General features: G+C 37.0%; 1 protein-coding gene across 1 annotated transcript in view; it reads left to right on the top strand.

Annotated features, from left to right (window-relative positions):
• TPO (thyroid peroxidase) overlaps positions 1-21,196 on the top strand; it is a gene marked incomplete at both ends in the record, with an annotated part of 42,127 nt that overhangs the window by 1,460 nt on the left and 19,471 nt on the right. Inside the window, 5 exons of the mRNA XM_080342965.1 lie at positions 1,100-1,184; positions 6,667-6,836; positions 9,192-9,324; positions 13,963-14,092; positions 16,744-16,950. Of these exons, the coding sequence (XP_080199091.1) occupies positions 1,100-1,184; positions 6,667-6,836; positions 9,192-9,324; positions 13,963-14,092; positions 16,744-16,950 (725 nt within the window). The remainder of the gene's footprint in view (positions 1-1,099; positions 1,185-6,666; positions 6,837-9,191; positions 9,325-13,962; positions 14,093-16,743; positions 16,951-21,196) is intronic.

Below are 21,196 nucleotides of genomic sequence, written 5' to 3'. Positions count from 1 at the left end.
TCAGAAACATGTTCAGATGCAACAGAAATGTGAATGATAATGTTAAATGAATCATCCTGAATATTTTATCATGCATAGGTGAAAAAGATAAATTATTGCTATACTTGGATGCTGAGAAGATCTTTAGTAGAGTGGAGAAGAATTTTGCCTACGAAAGATTCCTCCACATCACACATTATTTTCCCTTGAGCTGAGCACCCTATTAAAAAAATAGATCACAGACATAGCACAATATGTACTGAAATTATGTTCCTAAAATTACACTGTACATAAATGATGAGCAATTGCTCATAAATGATTACTATTTATGATTCATTTTCTATGAAAAAATGGGCTATCCCACAAAGTATGAATGGGAATTAAACCACTGGATTTTAAACATAATTGATCTATTTAATGTAAAGTTAGATGTCCACAAAAAAAAAAAAAAAAAAAGAAAAAGAAAAAAAAAAAAGAAGAAATAATCTGTGTTCCATGATAACACTACACAAAAGAGCACAACTGAAGTATTGTTAGGTTCACATATACCTCATATACCTAGCCATCAAACATGGATGGAGAAATGACAATAGGGCTTTCATGCATTGCTCAGATCCCAAAAGGTCTTAAAGTTTGTGAATTATGCCTGAATATGGACTTGAATTCTTCATGTGGCTCATGCCATCTCATGTTACCTGTGAGGAAGGCTCGAATTTGTCCTATCAGTCCAGGGACAGTTTAATGTAAAATGCATATGAAGCCTTAGGAGCATAGTTGCCTACACAGAACACAAGATATTTCAGCTGGACCCACTACATTTGGTACTACGTAACACACACAGCGACATTTATACTGGAAGAAACAAAACGCAGGTATAACTCTTCAAGCCTTATAAATTAGGGAAGAATTTATTTACTGCCCCTGCTTTATCTTTCAGAAAGGTCAGAAGCCACAATAATAATTTCAGGAACACTAAATTATGGAGATCATTTTAATGGGGAAAAAATACATATACCTTAATATTACAAACCTATATATTTTGTAAATGTAAACATTTTAATACATATGTTATTGAATAACATATTCATCTTTCTTGCTTTTTTATTTTTTCCTTCTTAAGAAGAAACTGAAGATAACTGCATTACTGAGGCTATCCAGAAAGGCTCTAGTCTGGTGGATTATGCTGCACATTATACACTGAAGAGGTAAAAAAAAATGCAGGATCAATGCAGCAAAAAGGTTTCACAACATAGAAGTTTGAGATCAGTCTGTTTCTTTGAGAAAACATATAATGGCAGATTATGTTTATGATCATCTGAACCAATATAAGCTTGTGCATTATCACCACATAACTTGCTGTCTCTACCTCCCTTCTTTTCACTCTTCTTCCTTCTCTTTCCCCTTTCCTTCCATCTTTTAACAGCAGCAGTTGAAAATTAGATCAGTGATTTAAAACCGTTAAGTATTTGATCTGATAGATGTTGTTGTTAACTATTGAATCTTTCTTAGGCAGAACATTGTCAGTGACAGCACTCCGAGAACCGGTCATGTCTCTTGCATAAGTTTGGGGTTAGCCCTGTAAGCAGCCTAAGCCTTGCACTTCCAGCAGACTATCAAAAGGTTTGTGTTAATGTCACCACTGGGGCATAAGCTTTCATGTGCTGTGGAACTAGAGCCACAAGTGTCCAATGCCTGCATTAGGAGTCTGAGTCTCATAAGACTATCACTTGTTCTAATGTTAACTGGTATAAAATACTTGGTCTTTGTTACAAATAATCACTACCAGAAGTCAAAATTGAATTTCTGTTGTTTGCTTTTATATAATTCAATTCATTGTGGCTCAATTAAATGGAACAGTGAAAATTGTAAATATCATTAAGAGACTTTGTCTTGTTTTAATATAGACTTGTAACTCTGTGCCTGCTTCTTAGACATCAGTCCTTGGCCATTTGCAAAGTGCAGAGGACTGAATTGTTGTCTAATCTGATCATTATATTGAGAAGTGAATGTGTTTAAATTCTTAATTAAATACTTCTGCATTTTCATGTCAGTTTAAAGTTACTGAGGCTTCTTTCCTTAGTAACTTTAAGAATACTCTGTACTTGAATTAAAGCTTTTGTCAGCACAAATGCTAAAAATGAGAACAGAATGCATGTGACTACACAATGGAGTTTCTGGAAGTTATGGAGGTCACCATACAGTGAAAACTCATTTTACTTTGGCTTACCAGTAATTGAAGCAACTACAGTGCAATATAGATGAGCTCACTGTTGCCCTTGAGACTGAAAAGCCTGTTCCTGAGATGAAAAGGCAGCTTCTTTTTCAGGTTAGAATGGGAAAACTCTTAGTTGTTCATGTACAATAGTCCATCCTGATATTTGCTGAATTCAGGATCTAGGTGTCTGAACTGCAAACGGATCCAAAATAACTGATTTGTCCTGAGACCTCAGTTTGACCTTGAATTATGATTAAAATGGAGAAGTCAACTGTGACAAAGCACTGGAACAGGCTGCCCAGAGGGACTGTGGAGTCTCCTTCTCTGGAGACATTCAAAACCTGCCTGGACACATCCCTGTGTGATCTGCTCTGGTGAACCTGCTTTAGCAGGTGGGTTGGACTAGATGATCTCCAGAGGTCCATTCCAACCCCAGCCATTCTATGATTCTGTGATTCTGTGAAGCAAGTTTCTTCACTTCAGCTGTTTAATAATATCAAAATCTTGAATACTGTTTGTAACAGCTGGAGCAAGTGAATGGCAATGCAGTAAACATATTGGCTGAAGTTATTTTATTATTCTAGTTTTTAAAATATCAGAATTTTCTAGGAAAATGCCACTTCTTAGAAATTACTTCCCAGATTTTAAGGTTATGTAGGTCCCAGTATTGTCCTTATAGTATGCTGTGCTGTTTGTGATTGTCTCTCCTTGCTGAGTGCTTCTCATGACTACTAGTACCTGCCTGCTATTTCAATGAGCTTTTGGGTTTGTTAGTCTTTAAGAGCAGGTGCTCATATTTGTCATTAGAATATAAACATTAATCATAGTATTTAATACAGCATACATGGAACACAACGGCATCATCATTAAAATGTACTATTTGTATTACAGTGGCAATGCCAACGGGAATCCAGACTGTTTGGTTAGGGCTTTCAGAGCCCATGAAGTTATAGCACTTAGCCAGTGGTATCTGCAAATATGTTGCCAATTTACCATCAGGTGCATTAAAACACACATTTTGAAAGTGGTAGCTGACTTGCAAGAGGAAATGCTTGTTCCAGTAAATCATGTTATAATAACGAGCAGTACAAATTATGAAACTTGTACTAGCTTTAACCAGTGAATCCCAGCACTGCTGGAAGGGCTTCCAATTCTGACTATATGTTCCTTTTTATATTCTACTGAGTCTCTGTTTTTTGTGGTTTTGTTTGATTTTGTTGTTGTTGTTGTTGTTGTTTGTTTTGGTTTTTGGTTTTTGGGTTTTTTTGGGGGGTGGCGGGTTAAGGCATAGAAGAAACTAGATGACTGCAGAATAGGCAAGCTGTGCAAAATTATAGTCTCTGAGGACCAGGTTGCACACAGCTGCACATGATCATATATTTATCCATTAGAACTTGGCAACTAACTCAAAAGCACTGCTGAACTAGTTGTGTGTAAGACAGATTTGAATTATGGTGTCAGGTCAGGTGGGGCTTCTTCCCTTGTGACAGATAGTTGGTTTGAGAGAGTTTTAGATAAGACATATTTTTAGACTCCTGTTTGGACTTACCCTAACAGACTGAAGGTGAGTACAATTCTAATACAAACACAAGAGGTTTTCTCAGTCTCTTTAAAGAAAAAAATGTTTGAAATTACTTAGTATATTTCAACATACATTTTAGCTAAAGGCATAGTTCTTAATGGTTTCAAAAGTATAGATGAAAATTATTCAAGACTTAACAGCAGATGAAGGATATTTCTCATCATCTTAATTCTGGTAAAATTACTTTCATTTAGTGTACACTATATTTGAAGTAGATCATTTCATGTTTCTAAAGAATGTAAATTGTAAACCCCACAACCTAAGATTTTTCTTTTGGCCCCTGTCTATACTAATTCAAAAGGATCATTTACAGAAGGGAACATCTACAGAATCATCTCTGTGCATAGAGAAGTGCAAAACAGTTACAGTTGTGGAAATGCACCGAGCATGATCAGTCAGCACCGCTCTGGTCTTAAAGCAGACTGGCCATGTACATACACATTACAGGAAAGGAGAAATTACATTCTTTATAATTTTTTAACTTTATCACCTTATATTCTATACCATGTCACTGTTTTGAGGAACCTCCTTAATGGTGACAAATATCTAAGGCATTAGTCCTGTTTAGAAGTCCCTAAACAAGATATTCTATGAATATGTTCATTTAAGACAGAAAGAAATCTCAGAGACTCAAAATATCTGAGGCTGAAAGAGAAAGCTCGTACTCTGGATAATTTTATTTTATTTTTATTTATTGTTTTAATTATAATCTGTAATGAGACTCAGTAACTGAGAGTCTGACAAACATAAAGAACCTTCTGTCCAAACACCGTGGTCCACAGTAAGACTTAAATTATTAAATAAGTATGAAGACACTTTATATCTGACCTCATCTTCCTGATAATTATACTATCACAGGTCATTCTGTTAGTTTCAAGAGCCTATTTCTGCATTATAAAATATCAAGGCAGTTTGTAACTTGCCTTGAAGAATGAGGAAACCAGCATTTTCTTCCAGAATCAGAGCTCAGCTTCAGGAGTGTGGGTAAGAACTTGAAGGGACTAGCATGTATATATTGAATAAAGGGTGAGGGCAGGACAGGACATGACACTACACATGGGAAATGCGGCAAACTAATAACTGCTGTTGTTATCTTACAATATCTGTGAGATTACAACAAGTATAGAAGAGGAAATATCTCAAATGGAACATACCTTGCCATTGAGGGTAGTGGTTTTTTAGTTTGAGGGTTTTATTTATTGAGGGGAAGGGTTATTTTTGATTCTTAACTCCTAGATAATTTGTTCAATTGTTCTTATTTAACTCATTTGTAAAAACATGTTTCTGTGTTCATATAATATTTTAATTATGCATGACTGATATTATCCTCATATGGATATTAGATATTAAACCTGAGTTACTGGCATTTAGTTATATAATCTTTTCATTTTAACTGAGACACAGTTCAGAACTTTTAATTCTGCAGATTCCCAGTCAAATTTCTAATGGTCTCTGGAAAACTTGAAAAACATGGTACTGTGAAGCAAGATAGCTCTTTTTCATAGTTGCAAGAGTTCTCGAGCTCTGCTCTTGAAAGGAAAGGAACAGTTCCTGTATAAAGAGTAAGTGAGAAGGTTAGGGCTCTTTTGGATCAATTAAGGACATATTTAGCATCTAGAAAAACCCTTGGAGTTGTATTTCCTTAATGCATTTTATGTAGGCAAGTTTCTAATTTTGCAAACAGAAATTTAACTGTTTGCTTTGCCAAATTCAAAACTGCCATTTCCATTTAAAACCTGTGTCCTGCTTTACACAAACCTAAGTGAAAATGACAGCACAATGCTTTCATAAAAATTGCATATCCAAATAAATCTGTGCTGCAGAGAAACCCTCAGGGATGTCTGCAACCTATGGCCACGTCTGGAAATGGAATACACTTGAGTGGTTTTTTCTAAGCAGTAGGAGTCAATTTAGGACTTGGGACTTCCAGCTAAAAGAGCAGCTCTCCCTGATGCACTTTTCTCAAGGCTCCTCTGCCTGTAAAAGGACAATCGTAAGACAGCCCATGCTGACTAAAAACTAAATCTTGCAGTGAATCACAGAATAGTTGCAGGAGACCTGGAGACCACCAAGGCCAGTGCTATGCTCAGGTTGCTCAGTGCAATGCCCAGCTGGGCTTTGAATATCTCCACAGATGAAGGCTCTGCGCCCTTTCTGGGCAGCCTGTTGCAGTGTCTGACTACGCTCACAGTAAAAGTATCTTTTTTATGTTTTAATGTTTATGTTACAGAAATTATCTCATCAAACCTGAATTCCTTAAAGGTAAGACCGGGCTGTAAGTTAACATATATAGCCATATAAGTGTATAATTAAGCTCTACTAAGCTAATTGCTGAAACTCCATATATAGCAAATCAGTGCAAGACAGGTGCTCAAACAGTCTCTGAGAGGAGACATACCTCTATCATTAACTGCAGATGACATCAAGAAGACTGTGGGCTGGTTGTCTGACTTCTAGGTGCCAAGGCATTTGTGAATCCACTTGAAATGCTTGAGATCATCTTTGATATTAAATGTTACATAAAAGCAAAGTCTACTCAGATGTCTTTAGTGGGAATCCTGTACTGTAACTATCCTGCACAAGGTCTTCCCAGCCACTTCATGCTGCAGGTTCTGTCCATCCCAACAGTTTCTGTCTCATCCTGAAGGCTTCTCACAATCTCACAAGCTTAACCCTGTTGTGTGGCACTTGACCCCTGGAAGGGCACTTCCCTTTTCTTTCCAGAATTTTCCTTCACAAAGTTGCCTTCCTCTCTACTTTCCCAGCATACCGTTCAACCAAAATATACCTTAAGCTTGAACCATATCTAACATAGACAAAATCAGCTATGAATATGTTCTAAAAGGTTATCATGTTAAAAAAAACTTTCTGTATTTTATCTTAATTGTAGAAATATCCGAGAAACGGGAATAGCAACTCCTGCCTTGCTGCTGGCTTTCTCCAAATTTCCTGAAAAAGAGAGTCAAGATATTTCCCAAGCAGCTGAACGAATGGAAATGTCAATTCAAGTGCTGAAAGAAAAAGTTTGCCAGAAGCACAAACGTTCATTGCATCCAACTGGTAAATATAGTGTATTGACACTTGCAAAACCCCCTGTTGATTTCTTGAATGTAGGCTTTTAGATTAAAGTTGGGTTAGCTTCAATTTTATTTTAGCTTTGGCAGGAGTACATATCTTGTCTGCACCCTGGGGTCAGAATGCCACCTCTTCGGTTCTTAAAAGCACCTCACATAGTCACCAATTTACATTTTTCTTTGCTGGAGTGGGGGATATTTTCCTAGAGTTGAGGAAAGTAGCACTTTGCTATTGGCATCATTTGAACTCATGACTGTATATTTGTATTGCTTATAAATCAGCTTGCACACCCACAGTGTTGCGAGCTTCTTGTTTTCAGTGGAATATCTATCTTCCCCAGCACTTTGGGTTTAGTGCTTCTGGAGCTTAGAGTCTACAGATGAAAAAATACAATTTCTATCACTCTGTGACACTGGCAATTTCAAATACTCTTCCTCTGGACATTGATAGCCTTATCAATATCCTTTTTTAAGAAAATAGTTTCTTATTTCCAAAATTAATTTTATAGTGCATTACTGTTACATGTCTATTCCCACTTTACTTCTATTTTAACTGTTTTTATGTTAGATGGAGAAGGAAAGAGAGATAATCCAGAAAGTTCAGTGATGTATAATTGACTAAATAAACTAAAATTCTTGTTGCCATTAAGTAGAGATGAATTTCAATGTGCCTATCTGGTGTCTGGAATGCTCAAAAATTCAGATACATTGACTTTTTTTTCCATAACTTAATTCTGTCACTTAGAGAGCAGCACGAACTGGAGAATTACAATTTGTATTATCTGTCTTAGCATTCTGACATGACATTTTTTTTCAATATAGGAAGCATTAGAGTGCTGTAGACAAACATAAAGGTCCACACCTATTTTCTTACTTTTTTTCTTGTGGAAACATCTGTCTGCCTAAATTAATGAAACACTTGTAGAACTAAAAATATTTCTATATGTGTGTGTGCACATATTTATATATACACACACACATGCAGAGATAACAATTATTTTTCTGCTGGTGCAGTTCCAAAAGAAATCAAATTTCTAAACTGTAGAATAAAAAACTTGTTAGTTTTTGAAGCTGAAACAACTTTAATGGAAGGTGAATAGACACCATACAGTCTATGTGCCATGACAGAAAGTACTTTTACATGAGTTAAAGAACTAAATTAACTTTAAATAAAACCTGTGTGTCAATACCTAGGCAGTATAGATAAGTGGAAAACTAGGCTCTAAGCATAATTTTGAACCTGAACTAACATGAAAATACAGCTGTGTCCACAAATTTGGTGTGACTAGCTAGTACATAATAGCAAGGTTACAGTCCAACAGCCCAATTTCTCTCTGTTCTCTTCCCTACCTTGCACAGGTTCTAGCTGCTCAGCACAGCATTTTTTGAGCTCATTTGGCTCTTGAACATCTTTATGTTTGTTTTTTTTTTCTGGCTTACTCTTTTTTGCTTGATTAATAGACTGAAGCAGTTTAGTTCAGGGTTGGATGGGCAGAATGGATAGGTGGTGGGACTGGGTGACCTGTAGTAGCCAGTGGGGAGACAAGAGCAAGAGTTAAATGCTGCATCTACTATCTCTTTTCAGCATGTAATGATTATAGTCACTTTGAATAGCAAGAGTTCTCTCAGTTCAGGAAGAATATTGTACCTTTTTCACTTGTACTTCTACCTCCAAGCAGCCATACATGTGTCTACATACATGTGTGGGTGAGAGAGACTGCCAGCTCTCTGAAGCTTACACAACAATGTGAATTTGTCCCTCATCAGCAGGGAGACCTGTCTGGGATCATATTGCAAAGATATTAATAACATGCTGTCTACTGATATAAAGCTCCCTGGTTTTAGCTAGCTTCCAAATTCCAGGTAATAATTCGGAGCATTTTCCACCCCACAGTTAATTATATAGTCAGCTGTAGTGTCTTTAAATTCCTGCATCTTTCCAGTCAGTTCCAGTCCCACACTTTTCCTCCTTGGTATATACTTCTGTTCTTGAATTGCATTTTTTTATACCTTTGTTTTAAGCACAGGGACCAGCTGAGAAATGTGACTAAAATGCAGGGAAGCAGAGAGCAGATTAAAGAAGAGCAGATCAACCTCAGTTCTCAGCTATGGCTGGACTACTTCCTTCTGATTCTCCCACACATCAGATAATAAAACCAACTCTTCCCTTTCACCCTCACTCTCTTCTAAGTCCCTGAGACTACCTTCTGCAGAACTTCTAAGTGTTTTTTCCTATGAAGAAGAGAGGGGATGCTGTAGTTGTAGCTGCCAATAATGACTTTTCTCCTGTAGCAGCTGTAGAGCCATAGAGCAAATTACTTGTTTGGGTTCTTCCTTTCAGATCTTTTATCAGCTGAGCTGCTCACTATGATTGCTAACATTTCTGGATGTCTGCCTTATATGTTGCCACCAAAATGTCCAAACAATTGCTTGGCTAATAAATATCGACTCATTACGGGTGCCTGCAATAACAGGTATGTATGATGAGAATTGTGCCCTGAAAAATCCTTCTTTCTTATTCTTTAAACTCAAGGAGTTATGTTCACTTTTTCCCGGAAAAATTGGGGATGTGACCCCAATCAGCTAACTTGAGCATCAATGTGCCTTTAAATGAGGTGCCTCAGAAAGCTCCCAGGGAAAGAACATCTTCATCTAAAATTTGGTACACTAATTTTTTCTGGACAGGCTCTGCCTGTGAAGGCTTTGAACTTTATGTAAGGAAATTTCAATTTAGCGAGTACTGATTCAATAGATGCCTTTTTCTATAGAATTTAAACAGATACAACTCTATTCCAGCATTCGTTTTCGATTGCATGGAATATTGAGTGGGAGAATATAATTACTTTGCCAGGAGCAATAAAAAAATCAAGTAGATTCTCATTTTTAATTTCCCCACAAGATTAACATTTAGCAACTGTGCTTCTAAAGATTCTAGGTGATATATTTATTTTTATATATCTATTTATATAAATATATACTTCTTGGCTATCTGAACAACAATTATTTACTACAGTTCCATAAAACATGTGGCAATCATTTCCTGCAAAACCCAACATAACAGACATGGCTTTTTTCAAAATCCTCCAATGCAACAATGCATTGGTACATGATATCTATACTCAGCAGCCTATGGATATATATGTATTAAGGTCACAAACTGAAAGGGAGACTAGTGTTAAAAGTGAAGGGCTGGAGTGCTGCAAAGGGAAAGCCATTACCCTTGCACAAGTTAAGGCATTCTGCAATGTGGTAAATGAACAGCAGTAAAATTCTGCAGTTTTATTATTCAGTCAATCTATTTTTATGAGATGAATCTGTTTTGCTACATGACAAGTCATTTGCAAGGAACATGCCTGATAGGCTCTTAGTTGAAAGGACACAACCTGATAGGCATCAGTGTTATAAATCTAACTATGTGGGTATCCATAATTTCCCCCAGGCACTTGTAGAGTTACTTGGAGTCTGAACTAACAGCTAGTATGATATTTGCACTGACAACTCCATCAGGGCTTGAATACATTGGTCAAGATCCATGCAGCAGAATGTAGGCACGTGTCTGAAGCTCCTACTTTGCAGGCATGGTTGCTGCAGTCTTTTTCTTCAGAGACGGAGAGAAACACACTCAGCTGTGGGTAGGGTAAAACATCTTTTTCTCTTCAGTGACTCTGGTAATACTAGGATGTGTCTAGGTCTTTCAGTTCGGTTTCTAAAGCTGTGTAGGGTAAATATGGTCCATTGAGTCTGGTTAGTCTGTAGTCACTGTATTCTACTTTGCATAGTGTTTTGCACCAAATCAGTGTTTAAATCTATGAGATATTTGGTTGTGGTTTAGACTCTTTGCTCTAAATATCTGTAAATGGGGCGAGGCAGGGAAAAAAAAGGAAAAAGAAAACCACACAAACCAAATAAGAGACTTTAAAACCAGCAAATCAGATCTTAACTTAGTCTAAAACTTTGTGAGCCCCTTGAAATACCTCAAGCTTTACTGAAATGCATCAGCTTAAAAAACCCATTATACTATAATGTAAACAATATATTCTATGATATAAGCCAGTTTCGAAGACTTCAAACATTAACCCAAGTAACAGTCTAGCCTTTGCCTTGCTTTGCAGATGCCACTTTCAGGTAGAAAATACATTAGGACCTATGTTGTATTTATAGCTTTAATCACCCAATATGAATGTACAACTGTGCTGTAGATCAGTAAATGCTGCATTTCATAGGAAAAATTTAAAAACAAAATTCACAGTGGAATTAATTGTTTACCTATAAGAAAAATCTATTTAAATCTATTTTAAAATAAGCATGGAATTTCTTTATAGATGTTTTACTTCACCAGTTCACATACTTGCGACAAATCAGGTAGTTTACTAAGTAGTTATTCCACAGCATTGAAATTACTTTGTTCTTAGAAGAAAGGCATAACAGAATAGCATAAGCATGGCCTTCTATGGAGAATATCAACATGACATCAGACATTCTTGGCAGAGTCGTTATCCACATTTACTAGTGACAGATAACAATAGATTTTACTTCTCTTTCTGCCTGAAGGCATATTTGGGGATAATAAGCAAAATAAATTTATGGCACATTTTTTATCCCAATTAACTAGCATTGATCTGTGTAGTTTTTAGTGTCTAGTGCAATATGAGGGATTCAAAAGGTGAAGGAATTACAGATACTAAAGGAATGGAATCTCACAGCTTAATTAACCTCACCTAATCTTAGCTTTCCGAGGTAATTATATGTCTTCAGCAATTCTGCAGCTTTGGCTGTTCCTGATAGTGAGAGATAGGACGGGATGACAAGACGGCACTCAGGAGCTGTCTGTCCCTCTGGCTTGATGGACAGGTACTTAGATGACTAGATTACCTTTTGTATGCCTAACGTTTGGACAGCTAGGAGGAATTTTATCTGCAACATTTCTATTTCATTGCTGTGTCATTAACCATTTCATCAGGTAAGGACCTGATGTTTAGTCTGAAGCTCTAATACCATTAGAGGTATGAATATGGCTCACCTGGTGGAAAAAATGAGCAGTACTGACTGAATCCAATGACCGTAAGAAGAAACTGAGATTTTTTCCTTTAGGATAGCTACTTCAATACAAGCTAAGTGTTCAGTTTAGTGGCAGGCTTATGTTTCAGAAGTTTACCATGTTTGACAGAAGTGATGTCCCTGGTAGCTCAGAGAGATTAAAACATGACAAAATCCAATTGTTAAATTGCCATATGGTATTCATTCTTTCTATCTGAAACTAGGCAGGACATTAAAATAACATTCAAAATACATAAATCTAGATAGTGAACTGCATCTTGAAACTCCAGATTCCTTCTAATGGAGCCAAACCAAAATCCAAACTGTGCAATTCCAATATTTTACAAGTGAATTAAAAGTCCTACATCCAATAAACACAATATATAATAACCAAATTTGACTATTCTGTAGAGCTGTATAGTACCAAAATCTCATTATTTCAGCTGCCCAGGATAAAAACCTTTTTAACTCAAGCAAGATTCCAAGACATTAACATTTTTAAAGTAATAATAAAAAGGTATGTGAGAAGGGTTTTACTAAAGTAGCATTCCAGTGATCTGCTGAAATATAAAAGCAATCAGGAGAAAAATCACTGGTTAAGCAGTTAAATTAACATTTCATTACTTTTAATTGAGTGAAATAGCACTACACTATGTGCAGTATTTTATGCAATTTCAATAAAGGCAGATCAACTGTAACTAATTTGAATGCTTTATTAAAGCATATTTCAACTTCCAAGTGTGAATTATTGTGGATAATTAAGTGTATTGCTGTACCATATAGCTTGGCAAATTGAGCCACTTCAGCGTGCCAGAGATCAATGAAGTATTAATAAAATAATTGTTCCCTCTTTAGCGTCCCAGTAGACGTTTTAATGCCATGTAGTTCTACTAACTGTCTGGGAATATTTCTGGTTCTTTGTGGCTTACTTTACTATTCTGGTCAACTGGGTACATTGCAAACATGTTATTTCTTCTTTTTGATATCTATATACATTTAACAATTATGAAATATATTGAACAGGCCATGTTAATAAACAAAACAAAACAACAACAACAACTAAACAAAAAACCCAACACCCAAACAAACAAAACCCACCAAAATATTGTCTTAGAAAAAATGCATTAGAAAAGTTCATGATAGAAGAAAAATTAATTGGGTCAAGTCTAAGACTCACTGACTATACTAATAAAAAAAAAATCACCAAGAATAATTTCCTGGACCTCAAAACAAGCATGGCTTGACTCTTGCCACCCTTTTACTCTCAGACTTTTGTCTGACCTGTTTTATTCCCCTTCCCTCTTCCCAGCAGGCTGGCCACAGGATGGCAAACTGGCTTGTACCTAATCCCAAGATGTGCCCAGCCAGGTGTTATTGAGAGAAGTGCTAGTTGACGTGAGCCAAAAACACATGGCAATTGGTGCTCACAACTTAAAAGCACAGCTAAATGCAGACCAGGGCTTGGGCTTTTGCAGAGGCTCTCCTGAAGCTGTACCCAAGTATTAGGATATACGCAACTAGAGGGAGCATTGCCACTGAATTGGGCAGCTTTGACCATCATCCCCCTTTCCTCTGTCCTTTCTTCTTGAGTCTTGCCAGATGATTACTTCTGTATGACTAGCATCCATTTTTCTTCTAAGCTTTCTTCATCTTTCTTCTAGGGCTTCTTTATATTTTCCTAAATCTTGATTTCCTAGCTATTGCTCTGAACAAATATATTTCAAAAATGTCAGCAAAGGCACTTAAGAATATATCTGACTTTATGGGGAATGAGGACGCTACAAGGAAATCACCACTGGGGTATTTCAAAGGCGTCAAACTTATGTTACGAACATAAGTTAGATAGTATTATTGCACTAGTAATTTTTTTTTTCCTTTTAAGTCAAGTTGATTCTGTCATACCTGAAGACCAATATTTTATGCCTTTTTAAAGACTGTTAGATGAACATCTTATTACAATGGAATATTGCGCTGTGGCTGATGATTATTTTATATTTAGAATTATACAGAGGTGCAGGGCTTTTTTGTTTTGCTGCCATTGTTGGTTTTTAGGTTTTGTTGCTTTATTTTCCCAGAGAACATCCTAGATGGGGAGCATCCAATATGGCCTTGGCTAGGTGGCTTCCACCAGCCTATGAAGATGGACTCAGCCAACCTCGAGGATGGGATCCCAGGATCCGATACAATGGAGTCCAGCTACCCTTGGTTAGAAAGTGCATCATAAAATGAAACACTTACATGGGGCTATAACCACACCTGCCACCATTTGCATCAGTAAATCAAACAGCAAGAGAAGCCGTTGAGCTCATTTAAGGAACTGACAGCTTTGCTAAAGCCTAAATTCAGTCAGCCAGATAGTGAGAGGTCCCTTGCACCTGGACTGGGGTAAGCTCAAGGAGCAGTGCAGGGGGACACTGATGGCCTGGGGAGCAGCTCTGCTGAAAAGGTCCCTGGTGGAGAGTAGGCAGCCCATGAGCCAGCCCCACGGGCCTGCCCCGGTGTGCTCCAGCTGTGGGACAGCAGCAGAACCGGGATGGTGATTGCTCAGCCTAGAGTAAAGGAACATGGTGGACCTAATCACAGTCCTCCCACACAGAAAAGGAGGTTAGAGAGATGAGGGAGGTCTTTGCAAGTTTGCGCTTTGTCATGGCAAGAGGCAATAGTCACAAGTCGCTCCACAGATATTTTGTCTTGATCCATGAAAAAAAAAAAAATGTTGTGAGAACAACTAAATGTTGGGATAGGCTGCTTAGAAAACTGCTGGAATACCCTTTGGGAAATAACCAAGACCTGACTTGGTGGGGCTCTGAATAACCTAATCCCTACTTTCAACGGAAAGCTGTATCATGTGGTCTCCAGAGTTTCTTTCCAGTGGAGACTTTCCAGTGACTTTATGATTTTTTGTTTCAATTATGGTGCCTTTATTCAGGGATGGAGGAGGGTGAAAACAGGGTTGGGTGTTAGTTAAATAAATATAAACCACATAAACAAGCTAGCATGCATGTCTGCGTATGCATGTGTAGCATTTCTCCTAGGTTAGTATACCTTAACTGAACAAATTTTATTGTCAAATCATAATTTCATTTTTTAGCTGAAGTTACTGAGCTAAGAAGGCATTGCAATATTTATGGTTTTTAGCAGCTCATATATGGAAAAAATAGCAGAGCTGTGACAGAGGGAAATATGAACAAAAAAATACTTAAATAGAGGACTGGGTGAAAAATTCCCCAGTGCAGTGTGCAATGATTTGGGCTGGATTTGCTCTTTCTGGTTTGTTAGCATTGCTTTGAAACTTGACTTTTAATGGACTCAAAGTCTTGTTATTTTAACCATCGTATGTTTAATAAGGATAAGCAAGAGAATTTAGTGTTAATGTCACCTGCAAATCATGTTATTAATTAAATAACATTGTCTCTAAGCTTCACAGTTTAATGCTCAAAGATGAAAATTTGACATTTACACAGGTAAATTTCTAGTAGATGGTATAAACTGCTTTTTTCTAGATTCATTGGGGTAGATGCTTCTGAAGTAAAACACGCTAAAACAAAACTATGTGGCTACACCGAATTAGATCATATCTGACCATCAGCAAGGTTCTCTGTTTTATTTTGAAGTAAGATAGGATAAAACTAGTGCCATGGATGTTTTTCTTCGTTTCTCTAATTTTTTTTTTTTTTTTGGTACTTTTAGCTATCCAGCTTCATCTTCTAAAAAACAACATGCAAATAAGGTGAAGATGAGAGATAAATGTGAGGATTACTAGAAGCAATATTAGAGCACAACGTAGCTGTTCAAGTTAACAATGATAAGAAAAATCTTACTAACTGCAAGAAGAAAAGTTCATGCTTTGTGGCCACCAATGCTATTAAAAACTGACATAAAGACTTGTATTCCTGATGAGTTCTATGTATCTCTGCACTTGACTATTCCAATATAAAGGCTGATGTTCCTGACAAGTCCCATGTTGCCTCTTGTCCTTACCAATTCTATTTAACTGCACCTGCCTTATACATTCATTATATAGCCCTTATATTTATTAGACTCTGTGACTATTTTATGTGCTGCCTTATCAATTGCTTGACTTCTAAGGCAGCTGCTGTATGCAAGGGAATATACAGCATGAGGGAAGAACCTGTGAATAGTAATGATACCCTAATCATCATAAACTGACTGCTGATTTGGCTCTGGTGGTTTTGCTTGGTTATTAGTATAGGCTGGACATGTGGCATAGATGTCTCTATGTGTTCCCCTTCCAAGCATCTGTATGCAGCTTTCACAAAAGTGCTGTAGAAATATGTTTTGGCATTTCCCTTACTGGTAAAACGAAGCAAAATTTTCACCTACCGTATATTTGCAAGCTACTTTGTCTCCTGGGCTGCAGATGCTGCTCCATTTACATGTGGAGGGGCCCAGAGCCTCTGTATATCTACAGTGATTTGAGGTTGCCCAGCAAACATTTTTTAAAGGAGCAGAAAGCAGAATCAATAGAATGAAAACTTTTAGACAGTCAAAAAAAAACCTGCGGTTTTCAAAATTCTCTGGAAAGGAACAAAGATACACTACTCATTTGGAAAATATATAGAAAAAAAAGGCTGAATCATCTTTGAATCTGCTTGTGGCACTTGTATCTCAGCTCCCCAACAGAAATAAGAGTCTGTCAGAGGTTGGGTTTTCTGCTGAGGTGTTTGTTTTGTTTTATTTTGGTTTTTTAAGCAAACCATTAAAAGTACTCTAAAATGTAAAGTATTGTAAGGAAAAAAACTTGTATCACTGTTTCCCGTGTTTTTTAGTGTTTTATCATTTTTATGATAAGTAAATACTACTCAACACTTAAAATAAATTAGATGTCTTCACAGGTTCGTGAAGTGACAAGAAAAATTATTCATGCATCTAATGAGGCTGTTACTGAAGACAACCTGTATTCTGATATTATTATGGTGTGGGGACAGTACATAGACCATGACATTGCATTCACACCACAAAGCACAAGAAGAACCGCCTTCCTAACTGGAAAGGAGTGCCAGATGACATGTGAAAAACAAAATCCATGTTTTCCAATAAAGGTAAGATTCTAAATTAATTTCTTTAAGAGATATTACAGGCTCTGAAGATGTGAGTAAAGTAAGGCACATGAGTGATATGCATGCACAGAAATAATTATAAAGGAAATTGATACATCAGCAAGAAATATTAGAGCAGGCAGTGATAGAAAAATTGAAACACAATGCAACTATTAAATGCAAAAAGTGGATATTTAAATTGTTTTGTAGGGATAACAAACCATAGCTAAGGTACTTTGTACAAATATCAAATTTTTCTGCCTCTCAGGTTTATGTTACAGAGAAACCTTACTAGTCCCTCCCAGTGTTACTGTTCTCATGCTTCAAGGTTTTGAGTTCCATTGGGGAAAACAGGGAAGTAGTCATAAATAATTCTGGTTTTACATTGCCAGCCAGATAAAGTGAAAGGATTTTAACTTTACTCAGTGAAAGCAAAGATATTTCCAGCAGCTAATGCAAACTTTTGAAGAGAGCTATCTTTTCAACATTGTAGAAAATGATCTTCAGGGAGCTGCTGAAGCTTACATACATCACCTCTTTGAGTAGATGGAAAACATGAATTCAAAGCTTGTTAGAGGTGTAGAAGAAATTTGAATTGGTATGAGATCTTGTATTTTTGTCTGATTAATTTGAAAGTATAGTCATTCTTTCACTCAAAAAAATTAAGTAACAAAGTCAAACTACTTTTTTTTTGTTTCTCAGAGCTCATTCTGGCCTTCTCCTTGTGCTACAGGAGAGCCCCATGCCCATTACAGCCCTTGCACTGATGCCTCCGTCTCTGTCAAGAGCAACATAAATTGCTTTCCTTAGGGTTGGAGCTTGATTACTGACCAGCTTCTCTCTGCACTAAGGCCAACGCAGAGAATAAGTTCCCTCAGAATACAACACTCTTCCCCTCAACAAACCATAATTGATAGCTATGCCACGGACTCCTTTCGCCTTAAGTGCCTTGTTCCACTTCCATTAAACATAAGGGAAAATATTCGGCTAACTGTAATGGGAACCGAATCAGAGCCTGTGTTGAAAGATGGCTCGTCTTCCATTTGATGGGACAATCTAAAACACAGGGAAGGCTCAGTGAAATTAATGACTGCCTGCAATTTTACCACAGGCAGGTAAATCTAGTTTCTCTCACCCAAGAGAAATGGACTTTTGAAAGTTTGCAAGCATAGCTTGAGAGCATTCAGAAAGAGCACAAATTTAAAGAATCACATTATCAGGATCCTGAGTGACTGGCTAACCTGGTTTAACCACAACAGCCAAAACTGCAGTGAGTCTTCCAGAGTTCTGACAAAAATCTCTAGTTTATTGTGTCTCAAATTTCCATCTGAGGGAAGAAATTATTTATTCTGTTTATGCTGTTAGGTAATATCCTTAGGAAGAATCACATTTCTAGAGTCTCACCAGGAGAGGTTAGGGCAGAAGTCCAGTCCCTGACCAGCAGTGTTTCACATGATGTCATGAAGGAGGTGGAGTGTGTCTCCACCATATGACACAATGTGGCTGTGTCTCAGCTCACATTTTTAAAGTCAGTTCACTGTAGCTATAAAATTGCATAAGTCTTTGAAAGCTTGTGCTTTGTGTTTATGACAAATTCTTTGAAACAGCACAATTAGTATTGATCTCTAAGTGCAAATCTCCACTTTTTTACTGCTAAATAGATTTTTTAATTGAGAAGGTGCTCATAGTATGGCCTGTAACTTGAATCAAATGCAGATCACAGGGACCATAGAAGTCTAATCACTGAATCCTGACTAGCTCAAGCCTAGAAATCCCATCTGCTTAAAAAAGTGACAATTTAAGAGATCTTTGAAAAATAACTCCAAGGTAAACATTATCCATGTGGTAACAGCATCATGGTGCAGAGAGAAAGAAGCTGCACAAGTTACTATGACATTGACCCACAACTGCATCCTTCACTGCTCTAAAAAAGGGACATAGATTAGATTTTCTGTCTTGGAGCTGAAAGAGATTCATCACAGATAATGTTTCAAGGATGCTCTTGAAGGCAAGTTATGTGTACATGTACTAAACCTAGCAGTGACTGGAGCCTAGGAGCTGCTTCTGCTCAGCAGTATAGCGTGGCAGGGGAATGGGGTCAGGGCGTACTCATAGCCACCTTTGAGAGCTGATGTTTGGTACACGGTGTGGACTTTGGGGGTCATATAGGGTTGAACTCTATGATCTTGAGGGTCTCTTCCAACCAAAATGATTCTATGATTCTATATAAAGAAATTCAGGCACAACCCTATAAGTATTAGGTAAGTTTCCCAACTTGTGAATTCATTGCTTGCTCACAGTCCCATTAATCCTCAAGCTCAATTTTATTTTTCTGTTATTCACAGCTTAAAGAGGGACAGATATGAATATTGTTGTTCTTTTGCTTTTCATATATACCTAGTATTTTGTGACTAGTTTTGGCAAAGAACAGATACTGTATTAAAAAAGAAGAAAAATAAAAAAATAAAAGGAGGGAGTTAGTAGCTTTTAGTATAACCAGAAAAACTGGTTTTTGAACACTGAAACAAAATGCTGTTTCCCCCTAGAATTTATTTTCTTCCTGCAATCTGAAGGCTAATCTCTACCTATTAAACATTTGGAAAACAGCCACAGTTAGTTTTTTATATTAATTTTGTATACAAAGACACTGTGGCTGGTTTCCAAAGGCAGTGAAACTACTAGCATACTATCCAACAATGTAAATGGAGGGGCTGCATTTTGCACTCTTGCTGTGTTCCTAGAACAGTGGCACCCAAGGGAGAGCCCACTCACAAAAAAGGACAACCGTGCTTGGAGCTACGTGCCCTCTCTAGGAGTCTGACCAGGGAAAGGGAGCTCCTGGCTGTGCAGGTTAGAGAAGCTGTCTGGAAAATATTCTGAGTCAGTGCAATTCAATGAAGGATTGAAAGCTGTGGTAGTGCATTAATATTAATAACAAGTGTAAATAAATGATTCATAGGTTAGCAGGAACCATTATGATTTTCTATTCTGGACATTTTCATAATAAAGGCTATAGAATTTCACCCAGTGATTCTCACACCAAGCCTGTAGCTTCTGGCAGAGCCTGAATGTCTCTTTTTTTTCTTTATTTTTTTTTTCTTCTTCTTTTTTTTTCCCCGTGTTTTTTTTTTTTTCAGAATCTTGTAATGTGGGGGAAGAAAATCACTACCTTTAGGCACATGGAACAGGGTTGTGGACATAACCTGTCATTTCTCAGATGATTATTGCAAGTTAGGGTTGGGACATAATGAGACATTAGAAAAGCTTTCATAGGAGAGCTACTGACTTTATTCAGTATTAATTACATTGCTGACAATAAGTGAGACCTGGCACCTACACGTAGGAAGATACAGTCCCGCAGAGCTTTCAGACAGTTCAGATACAAAAAGGTGGAAGAGAAACAGCACCACAGAAAAGTGAGGTGATTTGCAAAAGCTGACATGTAACATGACAGGTTACTGTCTCAGCTACAAATAGATCAGTCTGTGTGCGCTCAGCAACCAGCAAAGTGAGCCTCTGCCACCTTCTGTGTTCCTGAGGTGCCAGCTCACTGTCAGATGGGGTCATTGACTCATCTCTGAGTTTCATGTCCACAAATAAACATTCATGTTTTACTTCTTGCCAAACTTTCATAGACTCTAAGTTAGGTTTTATTTTAAGTCTACAGGAAAAATCCTTTTACAAGGTCATTTGCCACAGAACAAATTCACAATAAGAAAGAATTTTTCTTTAACTGAAATAACAGTTTTGACCCTCTGATACAGGGAAACAATTTATGTCTTTCAGTTTCCTACATGTAAAATAATTTCACCATAAAATGATTTAACCATGCATATGTAATAGTTCGAATCAATGTGCTGCTATACTAGGAAAACTATTGTGGCCAGAGAGAGTTCTGTTGTGAGTTTTTTTCCTCTAGAGTTATGCAAGACAGAGAAAAAAATTGATATGAATATTCTTCATTAGTTTAGGAGAAAAGTGTGATTTAGTGATAGAGACAAATACTAAGTAGAAAATCCGAGGCAAATATGTTACCGATTTCAACAATGAAAGGGGGAAGAAAAAAAAAAAAAAGAGGAAAAGATATTACATTTTCCTTCAAAAATAACCTACTTTGATTTGCTAAAACCTAGGTAGTGAAGAAACATTAGTAAAATTTCTTTACCAAACAAAACTTGAATAACAAATTTCTTAACTTAAATGCTTTATTGGTATAATGAGTTCTCAGTAGGAAGAAAATTTTACTTGC

Source organism: Nesoenas mayeri (assembly GCF_963082525.1).
Source record: "Nesoenas mayeri genome assembly, chromosome: 3".
NCBI lineage: Eukaryota > Metazoa > Chordata > Aves > Columbiformes > Columbidae > Nesoenas > Nesoenas mayeri.
The sequence above is the reverse complement of the archived record's forward strand: the minus strand, read 5'-3'. Positions and strand labels throughout refer to the sequence as shown.